This window comes from Phyllostomus hastatus, unplaced genomic scaffold, assembly GCF_019186645.2.
Source record: "Phyllostomus hastatus isolate PE091 unplaced genomic scaffold, TTU_PhHast_1.1 phas_scaffold_1674, whole genome shotgun sequence".
NCBI lineage: Eukaryota > Metazoa > Chordata > Mammalia > Chiroptera > Phyllostomidae > Phyllostomus > Phyllostomus hastatus.
In genome coordinates this window covers 13051920-13069051 of record NW_025334011.1, presented here as the reverse complement: position 1 = coordinate 13069051, position 17132 = coordinate 13051920, and the positions used below count along the sequence as shown (strand labels likewise).

Sequence of the window (17132 nt, the reverse complement as noted above, 5' to 3'; positions counted from 1 at the left end):
TTAGCTTTTTATTTTCTTTTGTTGGCTTGAAGGACAGCACTGAAGAATTTCCAAGCCTGTGTTAATTTTTCAAATCTGTGGATAGATTTAGCAGCACCAAAACAAATTTGAAAACAACTCAGACCTTCTTCTCTAACTGCTGATATTAAAAGCAGAAGAAAACCATAGTAAAAGTAACAAACGAATAAGGATCATTTCAGAGGGATGTGATTACTAGTTCATGCAGGCAGTAAAGGAAATTCATGAAGGAAGTAAAAAGACAGAACTTCTTTGTTCTAAACATTAATCAAGATGCCCCTAAGCTGTATTTCCTAAACTGAATCTTAAAAGATATGATTTGGAGAAAACTGCTACTATGGTCTATAATTGTCCCATAAACTGTAATAATTAACAGCTGGTTTTCAAAAGGAAAATCTTATTCAAGTTTCTTTGTACTTTTCTACAGCATTGGCAAAAGTAGGTCTACAGTTTTTCCTATGGAAAATAGTACAATAATTAATAAATAATAATATAAAAATAAACTGTTTTACATTCCTACAGCTGTAGATCTCCTTTTACCAACCCCTGTATGAATCTAAAACAGCAAAGTTAAAATCATAGGCAGTCTGCTAGACGTATAGACCTTTAAAAAAATGTTTGCCTTACAAAAATTAAAATGTCTTAGGCCTTCTGACTTGATCATAGTTGATCAATATATCCTGAGGTCTGTATTTTAAAGAGCTGTTACCCTCTAGTTCTTTTGACAATTACAGTGGTGTCATAAAAAGGTTGATAGAGTAGTCCATACTCAAATAAGCTTGCTAGCAATACCTAGCTTTTCTGGGGCCATGGGGATTAATGAGTTTAGTTAAAATTGGAAATGAACATTTATAGTTACTAGGTAGGAGTGTAATATTCAAATGCAGTGTGTCTGAAATGTACATTATAATAGCAGTCTTAAATCAGTTATATAATATATATATATGAGCTTAAAATCTTCAAGAAATTTGTGTGGGAAATCAAAGATGTTTTAGCAGTTTTTTTCCTAGTTAAACAATGATTTTATTGCTTGAGTACATAGGCATTTTATGCAACCAGGGCAGAGGCTGTGGATGAATCCTTTTCCAAGTGGGGGAGGGGGACTCGTTTGGTCTTGTAATATCAAGCCAACCAGTGAATATGGCTCTCGGTCAGAATCAGATATAATTTAGTATTCTTATCCTTTCCCTTCCTCTCAAGGGATGCTTTCCCTTCCTCTCAAGGGATGCTTTCAAACAGCAGCAGCTTTCTTAATTAAATGGTAGAGATTCTCAGGAAGATCAGGAGCCAAGTCATTTTGACTTAAGAATTCTCAAGATTGCATTGCCTGTCAAAATATTCTCGTGTGACACCATGTGAGTCTCTCAGGATCGCACCAATTTGTGAGGGAGTCATTCCTACTTGGCTAATTGTAGATGTGTTCCTTCACGTTGTCAGACATCAGCTTCAACCAGGCGGCATGTTGTGGTGGTAGGCGGAGGCCACTGGGACAGGCCCCTTCCTGGGGAACATGCATGCATCCAGTGATGGATGTAGACAGGCAGTGAAAAAGTACAAATTGTCATATTTTGTCTTTAGACCAACATATAAGAGAATATGTATGAACATCTTGAGTAGTCCAGTCTTAATGCTGTTAGCCGTAATAAGTTCTCTGTTTCTAAAGCTGTTTTTTCTCCACCATAGACACTGTATTAGTAAAATTCCATAGTACAAAAATACCGGTTTGTGTTTATTTTACTGTAGATAGACTTTTGCTTGTTTCTAGTTTTGTGCTAAAATAAAACAAATATAGTACTCTGAAAAAAAAATGTTGAATCTTTCTCCTGATTTATTTACCTCAGAGTTTATCTGTGATAGAGTTACTGGATCATGAAGTGTGTGCAGCTCCAATTTTTCTAGATAATTCCTAATTTATTACTTTCCAATTTGGTCATATCAGTTTAGTGTCCACCAGAAACATGAAGTGTTCCTATTACTCCTTGTCAGCATTTGACATTGTTAGGCTTTTAAATTTTTGTCAATCTGGTGAATGTAAAAGGACACCCTGTGCTTTTCATTTGCATTTTCCTGATTATCAGTGAAGTTGAGCGTCTTTTGTAGTTTTTTAAGCCATTCACGTTTCTTCTGTGAAATGTCTTTTGTTTATTTTTCTATTTAGTAGTTTGTCTTTTATGATTTATAGGAATTCCTTAAAATATTTTGGTTACCAATATGTTTGATGTAATTGTTTGCCTTTTTTAAATGTCTGCATCCTGATGTCAAAGAGATCTACTATATTTTCCTCTACTAGTTCTAAAGACTTACATATATATAAATATATATGGTTTAAATTTACCTTAATTTGATTTTGTTTTGAATGTAATTTTTTATATCTGGCAAGGCACTCCACTGGTTCTGTTTTTTATCGTAGCCTTAGCCCATTCTGGGGTTACTCACCATGATGCCTATACTGATTTGTATTAAGGACATTATTATATTTAGGTAAGCTGTTGTTGTGGTCATAAATATTTTCACCTTGTTATTTTAAAAGGCATACAACATTAAGTACTGAAGAATTGTGTTGTCCCTTTATCCTAATGAAAGCTTACTTGAGTATATAGTTAATACACAAATATGTTTGAAACAGCATTACTAATAGTGTGGTATTTTAGAATCAGGCATGAGTTTGGTTGAACCACTGCCTTACTAGGTTTTGTGACTTCAAGCTGTGTAATCTTTCAGCTTTCTCACCAATAAAATTGGGACACAAAAATGCCTACCTCGTTATTCTAATCTGTCATACTTACTTGAGTCTCTTGTAAAGATGTGCCAACTTGTTAAGATTAAATGACATTACTTGAGTGCCTGAAACAGTGAAAGTTACTTGATTTTGGTTCCAGTTTCCTCAATTCAAGTAATTTTTTTAGCTTTATTATCTCCTGTTTATTTAGAATCTGCATCAGGAGAGAAATCTGTATCACATTCTTGCACAACTCCTTCCACGTCTTCTTCCTCTGGACTGAATCCCACATCTGCACCTCCAACATCTGCTTCAGCAATCCCTGTTTCTCCTGTTCCACAGTCACCAATACCTCCATTACTTCAGGATCCAAATCTTCTTAGACAATTGCTTCCTGCTTTGCAAGCTACACTGCAACTTAATAATTCTAATGTGGACATATCCAAAATAAATGAAGGTAAATTTTTATACTAATAATTTTTAACCCACTTGCATTGTGTAAAATTATGTTATTTGTAAAATCTCCATTTTAGGAATGGTCTTTGTTTCATTTTGAAATTCACATTTGCACTTCATTTTCTGGAATTTATGTCTCCTGTAGTTTAATGCCTTTGGAATTGTACTTGCGTTTGCAATTGGATTTTCTATGTATTTTTCAAGACTTACCACCTATCTAGTAGCTGTTCTTTCTGTTTAATGTGTATGGTAATTTTTTTTAAGTAAAAGCAAAATAAAGAGCGTTTGCTAAAATTGATACAAAAACACTTGATTTCCTAGTGTTTTTTTTTAACCTCCTGTACATTAATAATGATTTGGATTGTACATATACTAATTATTTAAAAAGTAGGAGTTCAGGTAATTCCTTCTTATAGTACTTGAAAATTTTTAAGAAGGGAAGTAATGGATAACATTTTACTCTTTTTCCTAGTTAATTGCATTACTAATTCCAACTTTGCTTTTTAGTATGAAGTTTTTAGGCAGTGATCTCAAAGAAGTCTGATAAAAGTACATGCAGTTTTAATGTGTAAACCATTCAGATTCAAACATGAACCTCTAAAAACATTGCAAAATTGTTTATTTCTGTACAGTTTTATATAATTCATTTAACAGTAGTGTTAAGTGGTTAAGTTTTCCCTTTATCTTAAAAATGGAGCTATCAGACAAGTTGATCATTAGTCTTGTGTTCTCACTGCCCTCAACTTTTCTGTATTTTGATTTTATTTTCTAAGATGACCATGCCATTTTCTCTTTTTGTTTAATTCTCTGGTTTTAAAAGATTGTTGGTGTGGGTGTTGACATAGGGTTTGAGTGGTCAGCTTGTCTGGGGGGCGGGGAACAGTCTTACTACATAGCTACCATTTATCCAGTTAATTCTAAGTAGTGTACTTAGTACTTTACATATATGTGGATAGGTTTGTGGTATAATCAGAAGTTTGAGTAAATACTCTAAAATTTTACTGTTCTTTAAAAGTATTGTAGAGTTTTCTTAAATGGAACACCTGAATTTTAGTGTAAAGAAAACTCTATTCTTTTCCTTTATTATAAACCCATTAAATTTCTTGTCCTCTGCCTCGGATCATTTCATATCTCTAAACCCACTGTATTATACCTATTTTCTAGACTTAATTTGAGAGTTCTAGTTTGAAACACTCCAGTTTTGGGGGGATTCTTTGTGAATTTTCATGTTGTTACTAAGTCACATACGCCTCTGTTTTATTTGAATTTAAAATAATATGTGTTTTTAGTTCTTACAGCAGCTGTGACACAAGCTTCATTGCAGTCTATAATTCATAAGTTTCTTACTGCTGGACCATCAGCTTTCAACATAACCTCTCTGATTTCTCAAGCTGCTCAGCTCTCTACACAAGGTATTCATATTCTTAGATATCTTTAGCATTGTGTCTTGATTTCAGGGGTTTATTAGCAAATTTTTTTAGTTTTTGAGCTGATTTGCTACAATAATGGTTTTATTTTGTGCTTGATTTTTTTTTACTACCACTTATGCAGTAGTATTTTTATTTGCTTTTTCTTTTTAGATGAAACAAGCTTTGACATCTTATAATATGCCATCAAATCTGTAATATAGTAAATTTTTCATGCTGAATTTAAGTTGTTGATGAGATACTTTACTCCAGAGCTCAGAGTAAACTATTATATGTCCTCAATCTTTGTGAAATATTGAGTATATTTTAAAGAATTGAACCATGAGGTTCAGGTTGATGTTAGATAGTATTTGACGAAAAGATACAGATATAGAAATGCTCGAGTTCTGCCTTGAAATAGCTGTCCCTCTTCTCCAAGAAGGTATTCAGTGGAAAGAGATAACATACAAGAATAAGAGAGAGGTGAAAGCCCCAATTCAGGAAACTGGCAAATTGAGCAGGAATAACTGGTATAAAATTGAAGTATAATAGTGAAAGTCTTTGACAGCTCTCTAGTCAGCCTCATGAGGCAGGAGACTAAGGGGGAAACTGGGTATGAATATAGAAGAAATAAGGGTGATGAGGATACCTTCCATATGAGACTAGGTTCAGACTTCCCTTCCTGCTCTAGCCTAGAGAGAGGCCACACAGGGGATGTGCTTATCTCTAACACAACTTTTTCTGTCAGCATGACCCCAGTGAGTATCCAGCATTCTCACTTTTTTAGATAAGTGTTTCCTTGAGGGGAGGGGATGTGCTTGGAGAGATGCAAAAAGATCTCCTCTACATATGTTACAGAAGTTTTTTGTTTATTTGTAATTAACTTCTACATTTTTTTTGCAGCCCAGCCATCTAATCAGTCTCCCATGTCTTTAACGTCTGATGCATCATCCCCAAGATCCTATGTGTCTCCGAGAATAAGCACACCTCAAACTAACACAGTCCCTATCAAACCTTTGATTAGTACTCCTCCTGTTTCATCACAACCAAAGGTATGTTGTCTTTGAGGGAAATTCAGAAAAGAAACCACTTGCTTTAAGAAAAAAAGGTTTAATGTTTTAGAATCTGTATTATAGAAAAAGCCTTATGAGAATAGAGTGGTGAAGTGAAGGGGACAGGTAAGTGCAAATAGGTGCGGATTAGAATCTCTCAAATTGTAGGATAGAGGGAGGGACTTGTATCTGTGCTACTTTTATGCACTGATTCTTCTTGTTGCTATGAAGATATCTTCCACTATCTTGCTCATCCCACATTGGATTTGAATTATTCCCCTGTCCTGTATGTCCATGCTATATAAGTTACCTGCCTATTTCGTCACTTAACAGCCATCTCAGTTATCAGAAAGTACAATGACATAACTTTGTTACAGTATATTGTTATAATTGTTCTATTTTATTATTAGTTGTTAATCTCTTACATGCCTAATTTATAAATTAAACTTTATTATAGATATGCATGTATTAGGAAAAAACAATATGTACAGTAAGTAACTCTGCTTAGCACCATTGATTAGTTCCTATGACTTGAAGCAAAACAACATACACTGAAACCACTTATACGGTAGGCTAATTGAGATAAAAAACATGAGAGTTAATTTTTCATCAATTTTACAATGAAACAATGTTGAACAAAATGACATGGAGAGCAAGATAAAGAAGGATACACTAATTGAGTCTTAATATTTGTAGAATTTTCAAACTTGAGAAGATATGAGAAAACATGTTTTCCATGTTTTTCCCCATACTTTTCTTTTTAGTCATGAGTCCGTTTCTGTGTTAACAGTTTTATATGTATTATATTTAACTTTCACATCACAAGAGTCAACTGTTTGCCTGAATTAACAGTTAAGAAAATTAAGCCTTTATTAAATCTAGTTGTTGTGGTAGAATCAGAACTTGAGACCCAGGTCTTTTTGAATACAGAACCCACTTTACTAAGCAAAATGTTTCATGGATGGCTATTTAGAGCAGTTAGAAAATTGCTGGTCTGTTCTTACTGGGTTATTAATAGAACCCTACAGTGCTGCAGTCAAATTTTGTACTACATCATTTGCATCTTGCCCATAAATTCATATGCAAATCCCAGTCACATTCATGCTTTGCTTTGTAGTATGCCACCTGTAAAACATTGAGAAATCTGGAAGTCGGTATATACAAGTGATTTTTTTTACTCTGAATAGTAAACATAGGAGAAAATTCTTTTTAGTTGTAAAAACCATAGGCTCCTTGAAAATTTTGTGCGAAAGAATTCTTTATTTGAAACCTAAACGTAGTTTGAATTGATGGTAGGCCAGATTTTAGGTCTTCTGTTGGCTTGTACCTTCCCTGCTTCAGCCATTTATCTGTGCACATCTTAGGGTCAGTCTAGTTTGATTTTTTTAAAATTCTGAGTTAGAATTCTTAGTTTATTATGTGATTCCTTATTTATATTTTGATGGGAGAACAATTAAAATACTAGTTTCAGCAAAAGAGATCTTATTCTTACTGTTTAAAACTGATCTCAGGGTGTGAAATAAGTGGTAGTATTAGTTTTACAGTCAGTTATCAAAATTAGGATTTCAAATCCCTTAAGCAGATGGCTATCAGTTTTTGCATCCAAAAACTTTTTCAAGTTGTTTTCTAAAATAAGTGGACATTCTGTTGTTCTTTATAAAAGAACAAGTTCTTTTATATTCAGAAGTAACAGGGCCATCCAGATTTGTTTGGGAGAATATTAATCATTAAAAAATAAATAAACTGCTAGAGGATGTGACTTATATTTAGAACTGCCTGTTTCTCTGTGGCATCCAAATATGAATAATATATGTGTCCCCACTGGCAACCATGGACCTCTTGGTGTGTCCATTCAGGGTCACATCTTTCTGATAAACACTAAAGTTGAATTTGGTATGGGCTGTAGCTAATCTATACATTATCTCCCTTTGTGTTTGAAATTTAAGCAACTGTATTTATATGCTGTAATGTTTATTATTGATGTAGAAATCATAGTATAGTCATAAGATGTTGGAAATGAGAGTCAGTAATGGGAGGTTACCAGAAAAAAAAAACACAGTAAAAGAATAAGATTATGCAGTTTTAACTTCTTGTCTTTTGCACTGATAAGAGTTTCTATAGATATGGTCATCCTCTTTTCCTGGTACACTGAAGGCCCTTTAACATTTCATATAATAATGGTTTGGTGATGATGAACTCCTTTAGTGTGTTGTCTGGGAAGCTCTTCAATTCTAAACAATAGCTTTGCTGGGTAGAGCAGTCTTGGTGTAGGTCTCTACTTTCCATAACTGAGAATTTTTGCCAATCCCTTCTAGCCTGTGAAGTTTCTTTTGAAAAATGGGCTAACAGCCTTTGGGAGATCCTCTGTAGGTAACTAACTTCTTTTTCTCTTGATGCTTTTAAGATTCTCTCTTTATCTTTAAAGCTTTGACATTTTAATTATGATTGTCTTGGTGTGGGCCTCTTTGGATCCAGCTTGTTTGGGAAACTGTGCTTCCTGGACTTGCATGTATAATACCTTCACCAAATTAGAAGAGTGTTCTTTCATTAATTTTTCTAATAGATTTCCAATTTCTTGCTCTTTCTCTTCTTCTGGCACCCCTATGATGCGTATCTTGGACCTCCTGAAGTTGTCGCAGAGGCAGGCTCCTTTACATTATCCTATTTTTTTTTTTTTTTTTTTTTTTTAATTCTTTTTTCTTCTTGCTGTTCTGATTGGTTGCTTTTTGCTTCCTTGTGTTCCAAATCATGGATTTGATTCTCAGCTTCATCCACTCCATTGCTGTTTCCCTTTGTAAATCGTTCTTTATTTCAATTAGTGTCTCCTCCATTTCTGGCTATATCTCGTTGTGTAGTTGAGGTCCTCACTACGTTTCTTGAGCACCCTTATTACCAGTGTTTTGAACTCTGCATCTGATAGATTCCTTATCCCCATTTCATTTAGTTCTTTTTCTGAAGTTTTGATCTGTTCTTTCATTTGGGGCATGTTTCTTTGTCTCCTCATTTTGGCAGTTTCCCTGTGTTTGTTTCTATGGCACTGCTTTGACTCTGGTCTTGGTCATGTGGCCTAATGTAGTAGGTATCCTGTAGGGTCCAGTGGCACAGCCTCCCTTCTCCCCCAAGCTAGGTACTTGACGTGCACCCTTCGTGGGGGCTAAGTACACCCTCCTCTTGTAGTTGATCCTTGGTTGCTGTTGGCAAATTAATGGGAGGGATTTACCCAGGTCTGTCGGCTGCAAGGATTGGCTATGACCACTGACCACCAATCTCTGCCCTCGGTGGACGATCAGCTGTGCAGGAACAGGGTGGTAGTACTCTGACCTGCTCTGTAGCTGTCCACTGAGTGTGCTGGCCCTGTGGTTTCCCAGGTGGTGCAGACCATGGTGAGTAGCCCCCACCTGTGTTTTTCCCAGGGCCACCCTGCCTGAGTTATAAAGCAGTCTGAGATGGCTGCTCGTGTGCTGGGTTTGGATATTGCCGGGCATGGGGTTCACTGAGTCCAGCTGTTGCTTGTTTGAGAGGATTAAGGAAGTTGTGGAACATGAGCCAAGACCAGCCATTCATATGGGAAAGCAGCTTGGGTGGGCCTGTAAGTTGGTTGGGGCAGAATCTCTGAGGATCTCCAAGGCAGGTCAAACTGTTAGCCAGTTGGATGGAATCTCAGATACAGCACCAGCTTGTGGGCTCTGTGGGAGGAGTGTTTAGAATAGGGACAATGGTCTCTGGTCCCCTTGATGCCAGACACCTCAGATGGCAGACGCCTCCCCCTGCACGCCACTGTTACCCCTCAAGCTGCTACCTGGCACCAGAGAACAGAGGGAGTGAGTCTGAGTAGGTGAGCCCATGTGTATGTTCTTCAAAAGGAACTGCTTGGGGCTCCAGCAGTTTCTTCCACTGACTCTATCCCCACTGGTTTTTGCAGGGACTTATATTCCTGGCACTTGAACTCTGTGGTGGGGGTCCTGGTGTGGGGCTGGAACTCCTTCCAAGGTATCCCTCCCAAATTTTTCACCACCACACGTGATGGGACATGAAGGACCAGCTCATTCTGTGTCTGCGCTCCTCCTGTCAGTCTGGGTGGATGTGGTTTCTTTAATCTGTAGTTGTCAGACTTGTATTTAACTCGATTTCTGACAGTTCTCAGTGATGGTGGTTCTGTATTTTAGTTGTAATTTTGATGTGGTTATGCAAAGAGGCAAGCCCTGTCTGCCTATGCGGCCATCTTGACTGGAAAGTCCTACAAACTGTAACTTTTGCTTGGTTTTCAGAGCTTCTCCTGTGTCTTCTGTTTCTTAAAATTAGTCTAAAATAAGGCTCGTGCCAAATAGGCATATTTTGGGGTGACAAATTCTCTTCCACTACAGCTTCTAAGCTACAAAACCTGTACAGCATGTTACAATACTAAATATTGTAGGCAGTTATAACACAGCAGTAAATATTTATGTAATGCACTGTACTATGACTTTAAGATGGCCAATACGTCAGCCAGGGGCTAAGATGTCAGTACACATTAGAAATCGTTCAGCTCTATTATAATCTTATGGGGCCTCTGTAATATGTGCACCTTCTTTGAGCAAAGGGCTAAGTGACACATCATTGTAAAGCAGAAGAGGTAGTATAGTGTCTTGGAAAGAAAAGTGGGCTTAATTCAGAACTCATTTCTTATGTTGATGTGCAAAGAAAGTAATTTTATGCCCTGTGCCGTTTTATAAAGAAATTAGATACAAGTTTCAAACCTTGACTCTTCTTCTACCTACCTGTGGATAGTCATTCTAACTTTTTTGAATCTCTAGATTTTATGGTATTTAAGATCTTCAACTAGATGAGGGGGGAGGTATCTGAATTTTGGCGCCTAAATGACAATACTTTTATGCAGTTAAGTAATTAGTCCCCCTTCCTGTTTCAGTGGTTTCAATGATCTGTGGTCAACTGCTATTCAAAAATATTAAATGGAAAATTCCAGTAATAAAAAAAAATTCTTAAGTTAAATTATATGCCATTCTGAGTGCTATGAAGTCTCGCACAGTGTTGCTTCATCTGCCCTGAACTTTAATCATTTCTTTGTCTAGTATATCCATGCTGTGTAAGCTATGTGCCCATTCAGTCGCTTAGTAGCCATCTTAGTTACCAGAGAGAGAGAGAGAGCAAGCGAGCTTGAGCACGCACGTGTGCATTAACCTAACTTTTATTATAGTACATTGTTATAATAGTTCTATTGTATTATTAGTTGTTGTTAATCTCTTACCACGCCTAATGTATAAATTAAACATTATTATAGATATTCATGTATAGGAAAAAATGGTACAGTAACTAACCCCTTGCTTAATTAACACTGTCAATTGTGGTTATGTGACTTGAAGTAAAACAATGTGTAATGAAACCACTTTTACTGTAAGCTAATTGATATAAACAAGAGTTAAGTTTCTATTAATTTTATAATGAAACATTGATCAAAGTGACGTTGAGAACCTGCTGTATATAGGATTTGGTACTATTTACAGTTTCAGGCTTGTACACCCCATTAGGTTGGAGGTGTATATTAATCTTACTATGTAACAATTTAGAACAACTCTTTGTTATCTTAAAACTCACTGAAGAATAAAAATAATCGGGAAGTCTTATTGTTAGAGCTTTTGCTCTCATCTAATTTCTATACCATTTGCCAGTGTGATAGAAGCCTGTCTCACCAGCTTTTGACATTTCAGGTTACTACTCCAGTAGTTAAGCAAGGACCAGTTTCACAATCAGCCACACAACAGCAGCCTGTAACTGCTGACAAACCACAAGGTCATGAACCTGTCTCTCCTCGAAGTCTTCAGCGCTCAAAGTAAGTTGATGTTGTGTTGAGACTTTTTTTTTTTCCCTTAATGTGGCATAATGCATTGTTTGAATACTATAAATGTGTATGAATAATAGAATTTGATCTTGGAAGACTCCACAGATAATCTTAATTTTATGTATTAAAAATTTACAGAGGCAAATCTGCAACAAATACATTGTTGTCTCTAGTAGTGAAACCTCGGTTATTTTGAGGGAAGTGGCTCTTTAGAATTGTACTTAGTAAAATTCTAAGTGACTAACAATATGTAACATTTGTACAAAGAGGGCACATGGTTTATAGTACTTTATTTGTAGGAGATGAGACATCATTTTTAACCTCATAGCAGTTTTACATTTGAGTGTATTGATGAAGCTAAAAATCTCACATCTAAAACTTGGGCCAATATTGCCAATTAGTATGTGTCAGGCTTTCCTATTAGCTTCAGCTCTGCCCCTGTAAGGATTGCTTGTCATATAGAGCTGTGTTGTGTTGTCACTTTTCTTTGTTAATGAACAAATACGTTAAATGATTTTCATTTTATTGATTTTCCTATTTTTATTTCTTGCTATGAGGTGGCAAAATAATTCAACTGTTGTTTTATTGTTGTTTTCTAAACAAGCATTTCAGAACTTACACATCCAAATGAGAGTTGTTCCTTTCAAAATAATCACCTTGGGAAGCTGTCTACTTCAGCAATGTTGCCATTGCTCAGAACATTTTTGGGAAATTCTTCTTTTAAATTGTCTTTAGAGGCTGCAGTATTATTTTAAGTATCCTCAGTGATGAAAACTCTTCATCCTTTGGGAGATTTAGTTTTTGGAAATAACTGAAATTCATTCAGAGCCAAGTCTGGTGAAGCAGGTAGGAAATCAACTTGGGTGATTAAATTTTTGGTTTTCACCACCATGTCCCCAAACCCTAGCCTTAAACCAAATAGTTTCAAAAGAAGATAACCAGTCTCAGAGTGTTACTTATTTGGTCTTATTTTGCCACTAAACTCATTCATTGCTATCCAATAAAATGCCTGTATTTTGCTTCTCATTATTTCACCCTCTGATTCAGTACTTTGTTTTGATGTTAAATGAGCAATATATATTTTCCCCTCCTTATCTACATGTATGTAAGATATAATTCAGATGTGCTTTATATCTACAACTGTTAAACTATGACCATTCCTTAGTGACATTCTTAGTAGTTTGTAGTATATGAAGTCATTAGGTTCTGCTGTCAGATTTGGGGAGTACTGTTACTTTTAAATTTGTTTCTGACATTAGTGTTAAAAAGATGTTTCCCCTCACAAGTGTGTTGAGGAATACATGATATAAATAAATATACTTGGAATTTTAAATTCTATTTACTTAATCTTAAAATAACATTTTTCTTAGGTATTTGGATATCTTTAATAGATGGTATTGACAGACAATATCTAGAATACCTAGAAACTACCTGTAGATACACTATATATACATTGAATTGTGTTTTCTCTTTCAGTAGCCAGAGAAGTCCATCACCTGGTCCAAATCATACTTCTGGTAGTAACGCATCAAATGCAGCAGTTGTACCACAGAATTCATCAACCCGAACTACATGTTCATTAACACCTACATTAGCAGCACACTTCAATGAAAATCTCATAAAACATGTTCAAGGATGGCCTGCAGATCATGCAGAGAAGCAGGTATGTTGCACGATTCACAGCAGATGTTTTACCTTTGGATGACTTTGCAACCCAGGCCTTAGACTGGAAATTGAACCCGTGACCCTTTGATTTTCAGGCTGGCACTCTACCACGGAGCCACACCAGCCACGGCTGCTGTTGATTTTTAAAGAAAATTATTTTTCCCTTAGACTCACCCCTTTTGTGTGGATTTAAAGAAAAATGATTATTCTGTAATCTCGGTATATAGTTCTCAAAAATTGAATGTTTTATTTTTTATATGTAAATATGTCTTTTATTGTATGTGATTTTCTTTAATTACAGGCATCAAGGTTGCGAGAAGAAGCCCATAACATGGGGAGTGTTCACATGTCAGAAATTTGTACTGAATTAAAAAATTTAAGATCTCTAGTCCGGGTATGTGAAATTCAAGCAACTCTGAGAGAGCAAAGGTAAGTTTTTCACTGTAATAATTTTTGTTTCTTAGCATTATATATCTTAAATCAGAACAAGAACATAACTCTTAAATTTCAAAAATGAAATTTCATGTTTCTTTGATATATTGTATCATGTTCTGTAATATTGTAACCTGCGTTTTTATAATTTAATACTGGTGAATGATAATGGCGTTCTAGATTGTTATTTTTCTTAATCCATGATAAATGTTTATTAGACTTTCTTGCATTATAACTAAGGTATAGTAATACATTATTTAAAAAGTGAAATTAGCAACTAATTATAAAGGGTCACTCTTGAATCGAGGGGCCTGTTGAATTGAGGAGACTTATCCATTGCCAAGGGTACTTATTTCAGTTCAAATTTCAAGTCACAATTTACATTATGCTTGTATCACCAATAGATCCTTGGAAATTACAGGAAGAGTTCAGTTCAGTGATGTATATTATTGTTTTCATTATTTTCACCTAAGTTCTCGTCCCATTTTTCTCAATCTAGTACCTAGTCAAGTAAGGGTATCAGCATCTGGTAAATAGCATAGATGCATTTTAAACGGTTTCACATCCTGTCTGTATAAGGTAGTGTTAATCTTGTTATGAAACCACAAATAGTAAAATACCAAAGTTGGGAATTATGGTAAACTTAATTGAGTTTTTATATAATGTCTCAATTACTAAAATACCTGGAGGTATTTTTTTGACTATCAACTGGGGTTGGTTGTGTGTGTGTGTGTTGTTTTTTGTTTTCTGTTTTTGTTTCGGGGGGGGGGTTTTTTTGTTTTTTTTGTTTGTTTGTTTGTTTTTTACTCTAGGATTGCTCTGAATGGAATTTTAACATACATAAATTCATTTTGGCTGCTTAGATGATTTAGCGTTTAAGAAATTATACTATTCCTTATTGTTTGTTTTGTTTAAATACACATATCTGTGGAACTTTGACATGGCTTCCTTTTATGAATCTACATTTATAGTCTGAAAACTTCATCAGAAGAATCTTTTGCACCTACGTAGTTAAATCCAGACTTAAGTAGACTTACTGTATTTTAGTTCAGAAAACATGCAGTATATGTTTATTTCATGTTTAATATTTACTGTCTGTGTGCCTGTGTGTGATGATGCAGTGAACATTACATTTTAAATCATCTTTATATTTAAATCAGTTGTTGAGAAATTGTTAGAGAACATTTAACTTTTGTCATCCTGATGTAATATACGAGTACATCATCTATTCAGTGATTATTTTATCTGACCTGTAATCAGTTTTTAATTATTTTGTCTTAACTGTTACTCATTTTATTTAAGGTATTTTTGTTAAAAGTTTGTTTTTTTCCTTTAATATTTATATGACCACACATTTCTAATGTTTTCTTACTTTTTTTTCAGGATACTCTTTTTGAGACAACAAATTAAGGAACTCGAAAAGCTAAAAAACCAGAATTCCTTCATGGTGTGAAAATGTGAATAATTGCACATGGTTTTGAGTACAGGAACTGTAAATCTATTGCCCAATCTTAACATTTTTGAGCTGCATTTAAGTAGACTTTGGACCGTTAAGTTGGGCAGAGGAAATGACAAAGGGGATGGGGGTCTGTGAGATTAATTCAGGGGAAAGAGACAAGATTGATTTGTAAAACCCTTGAAATGTAGATTTAATGTAGATGTATTCTTCACATTGTAAATATGTTTTGTAGAGTGAAGCCATGGGAAGCCATGTGTAACAGAGCTTAGACATCCAAAACTAATCAATGCTGAGGTGGCTAAATACCTAGCCTTTTACATGTAAACCTGTCTGCAAAATTAGCTTTTTTAAGGAAAAAAAAATGTGGGAGGGGGGTTTAATTTATCATTCGGAAATCTTGCATTTTCAAAAATTCAGTGCAAGCGCCGGCGATCTGTGTCTAAGGAGATACAATTTTGAACCGTATGGGCAGTGTACAAAATATCGTGAAACAACTGTTTCCACACTTGCACCTGATCAAGAGCAGTGCTTCTCCGTTTGTTTTGCAGAGAAATGTTTTTTCATTTCCCGTGTGTTCCATTTTCCTCTGAAATACTTGATCTGATTTTATCCATTTTTTAAAGCTCCTCTTTTTTCTCCTTTCTTAAGGCACTGTTGCTATGGCACTTTTCTATAACCTTTTCATTCCTGTGTACAGTAGCTTAAAATTGCAGTGATTGAGCATAACCCACTTGTTTGTATAAATTATTGAAATCCATTTGCACCCTGTAAGAATGGACCTGAAAGTACTGCTGGGCGTGTGTGCTAAAAGTACATTGATTGCTCAAATGTAAGGAAATGGCCCAATGAACATGGTTGTGGGAGGGTAAAGAGGAAACAAAGCTAGTCAGATGTGAATTGTATCTGTTGTAATAAACATGTTAAAACAAATAAATTGTTATTTTTCTTTTCCTTTGGTCAAATGCATAATAGAATTGGAACTACCTGGGGATTCTTTACCAGAACTATTCTTGTTGAATATTTATACTTAATTGAAGTAAGTCCTTAAGGGAGGTTTTGTTTAAAGCACATTGACAGGAAATGTGTGTATAAGATATTTAATGAAATATGAAATTCAACAAGAATGATGAAGTCACTTCCCAAGTGGTTGTCATTTGTTAAACTCTGGTTTACCTGTCTTGCTATTATGACATTTCATTTTGAAGGATGTTTGTGTTGTAGCTAACTGTTCAAGTCTGGTGCTGACTGCTGTTCTTAGCCATCACAAAACGCTAAATTTGTGTAATGGGAGCTTCCTACTGTTAGATGGAAATGGTGGAGAAGCTCAGCTTTGTATATTGTTTTCCTAAAGTATATTAAAATAAAAAAAGAAACTATTGCTACTATAAAATTACCTTGGCTTTTTTTTTTCTTTGCTAAAATATTGGTCATCTGGCCTTAGCATGACACTGCCAGTATTATATCAAATCACAAGGGTTTCTTTATGCAGAAAAATCTTAATTTCAAAATCTTACCCAATTTAGAGCCATTTTTTTTTTCTGTCGAGGCAGATGTATTCAAGTGCTTTCAGAGAACTGCCAGCACCAAGGGCTTATTTTGTAATGTTAGACATTAATGTTATTACATTCTGGGATACTAAAGTTTTGAAATTACTCTTGTGCTTTAAGCATATTTAAAGTATAGAATATAATCAGACTTTTCAATAAATTTTAGAAAGTAAACTGTAAGTGATAGTATGGATGCTATTTCCTAAAATACAAAAATATTCCAGTATAAAAAATAATTCCAGTATAAAAAAACTGATTTTTTATTGTACTTTAAGCATACTTCTGAAATGTAAGAAGAAACAAATGTCATAAGTTACATCGTCATGAAATGTTTATACCTGAGATTGTTAACACTTGCTGGACTTGATTAGTGCATGTAAGTGAAACTCTGAAGAGCTATGTTAAGCTAGAACCCTTACTGATGCAGGCCTGTATATCTCCCAGGAAGAAGTAAGCAGTTTGTGATGTGGTAGGCAAAGGTTTCCTGATCAGTTGGTAACCTGACTTGTAATTTAAGGTAAATTTGAATTTGACTTGCTAAT

The 17132-nt window shown here is 35.1% G+C and overlaps 1 protein-coding gene across 9 annotated transcripts in view; it reads left to right on the top strand.

The window, feature by feature from the left end:
* Positions 1–16433, top strand: part of WAC (WW domain containing adaptor with coiled-coil) — a 91680-nt gene extending 75247 nt beyond the window's left edge. For 8 of the 9 annotated variants that reach the window (XM_045857787.1, XM_045857790.1, XM_045857786.1 and 5 more), the window contains 7 exons: positions 2949–3194; positions 4483–4605; positions 5503–5651; positions 11357–11478; positions 12964–13150; positions 13454–13581; positions 14968–16433. In XM_045857787.1, the coding sequence (XP_045713743.1) occupies positions 2949–3194; positions 4483–4605; positions 5503–5651; positions 11357–11478; positions 12964–13150; positions 13454–13581; positions 14968–15037 (1025 nt within the window). In that variant the 3' untranslated portion in view covers positions 15038–16433. The remainder of the gene's footprint in view (positions 1–2948; positions 3195–4482; positions 4606–5502; positions 5652–11356; positions 11479–12963; positions 13151–13453; positions 13582–14967) is intronic. The other variant, XM_045857785.1, reaches the window with a different exon arrangement.
* Positions 16434–17132: the final 699 nt, after the last annotated feature.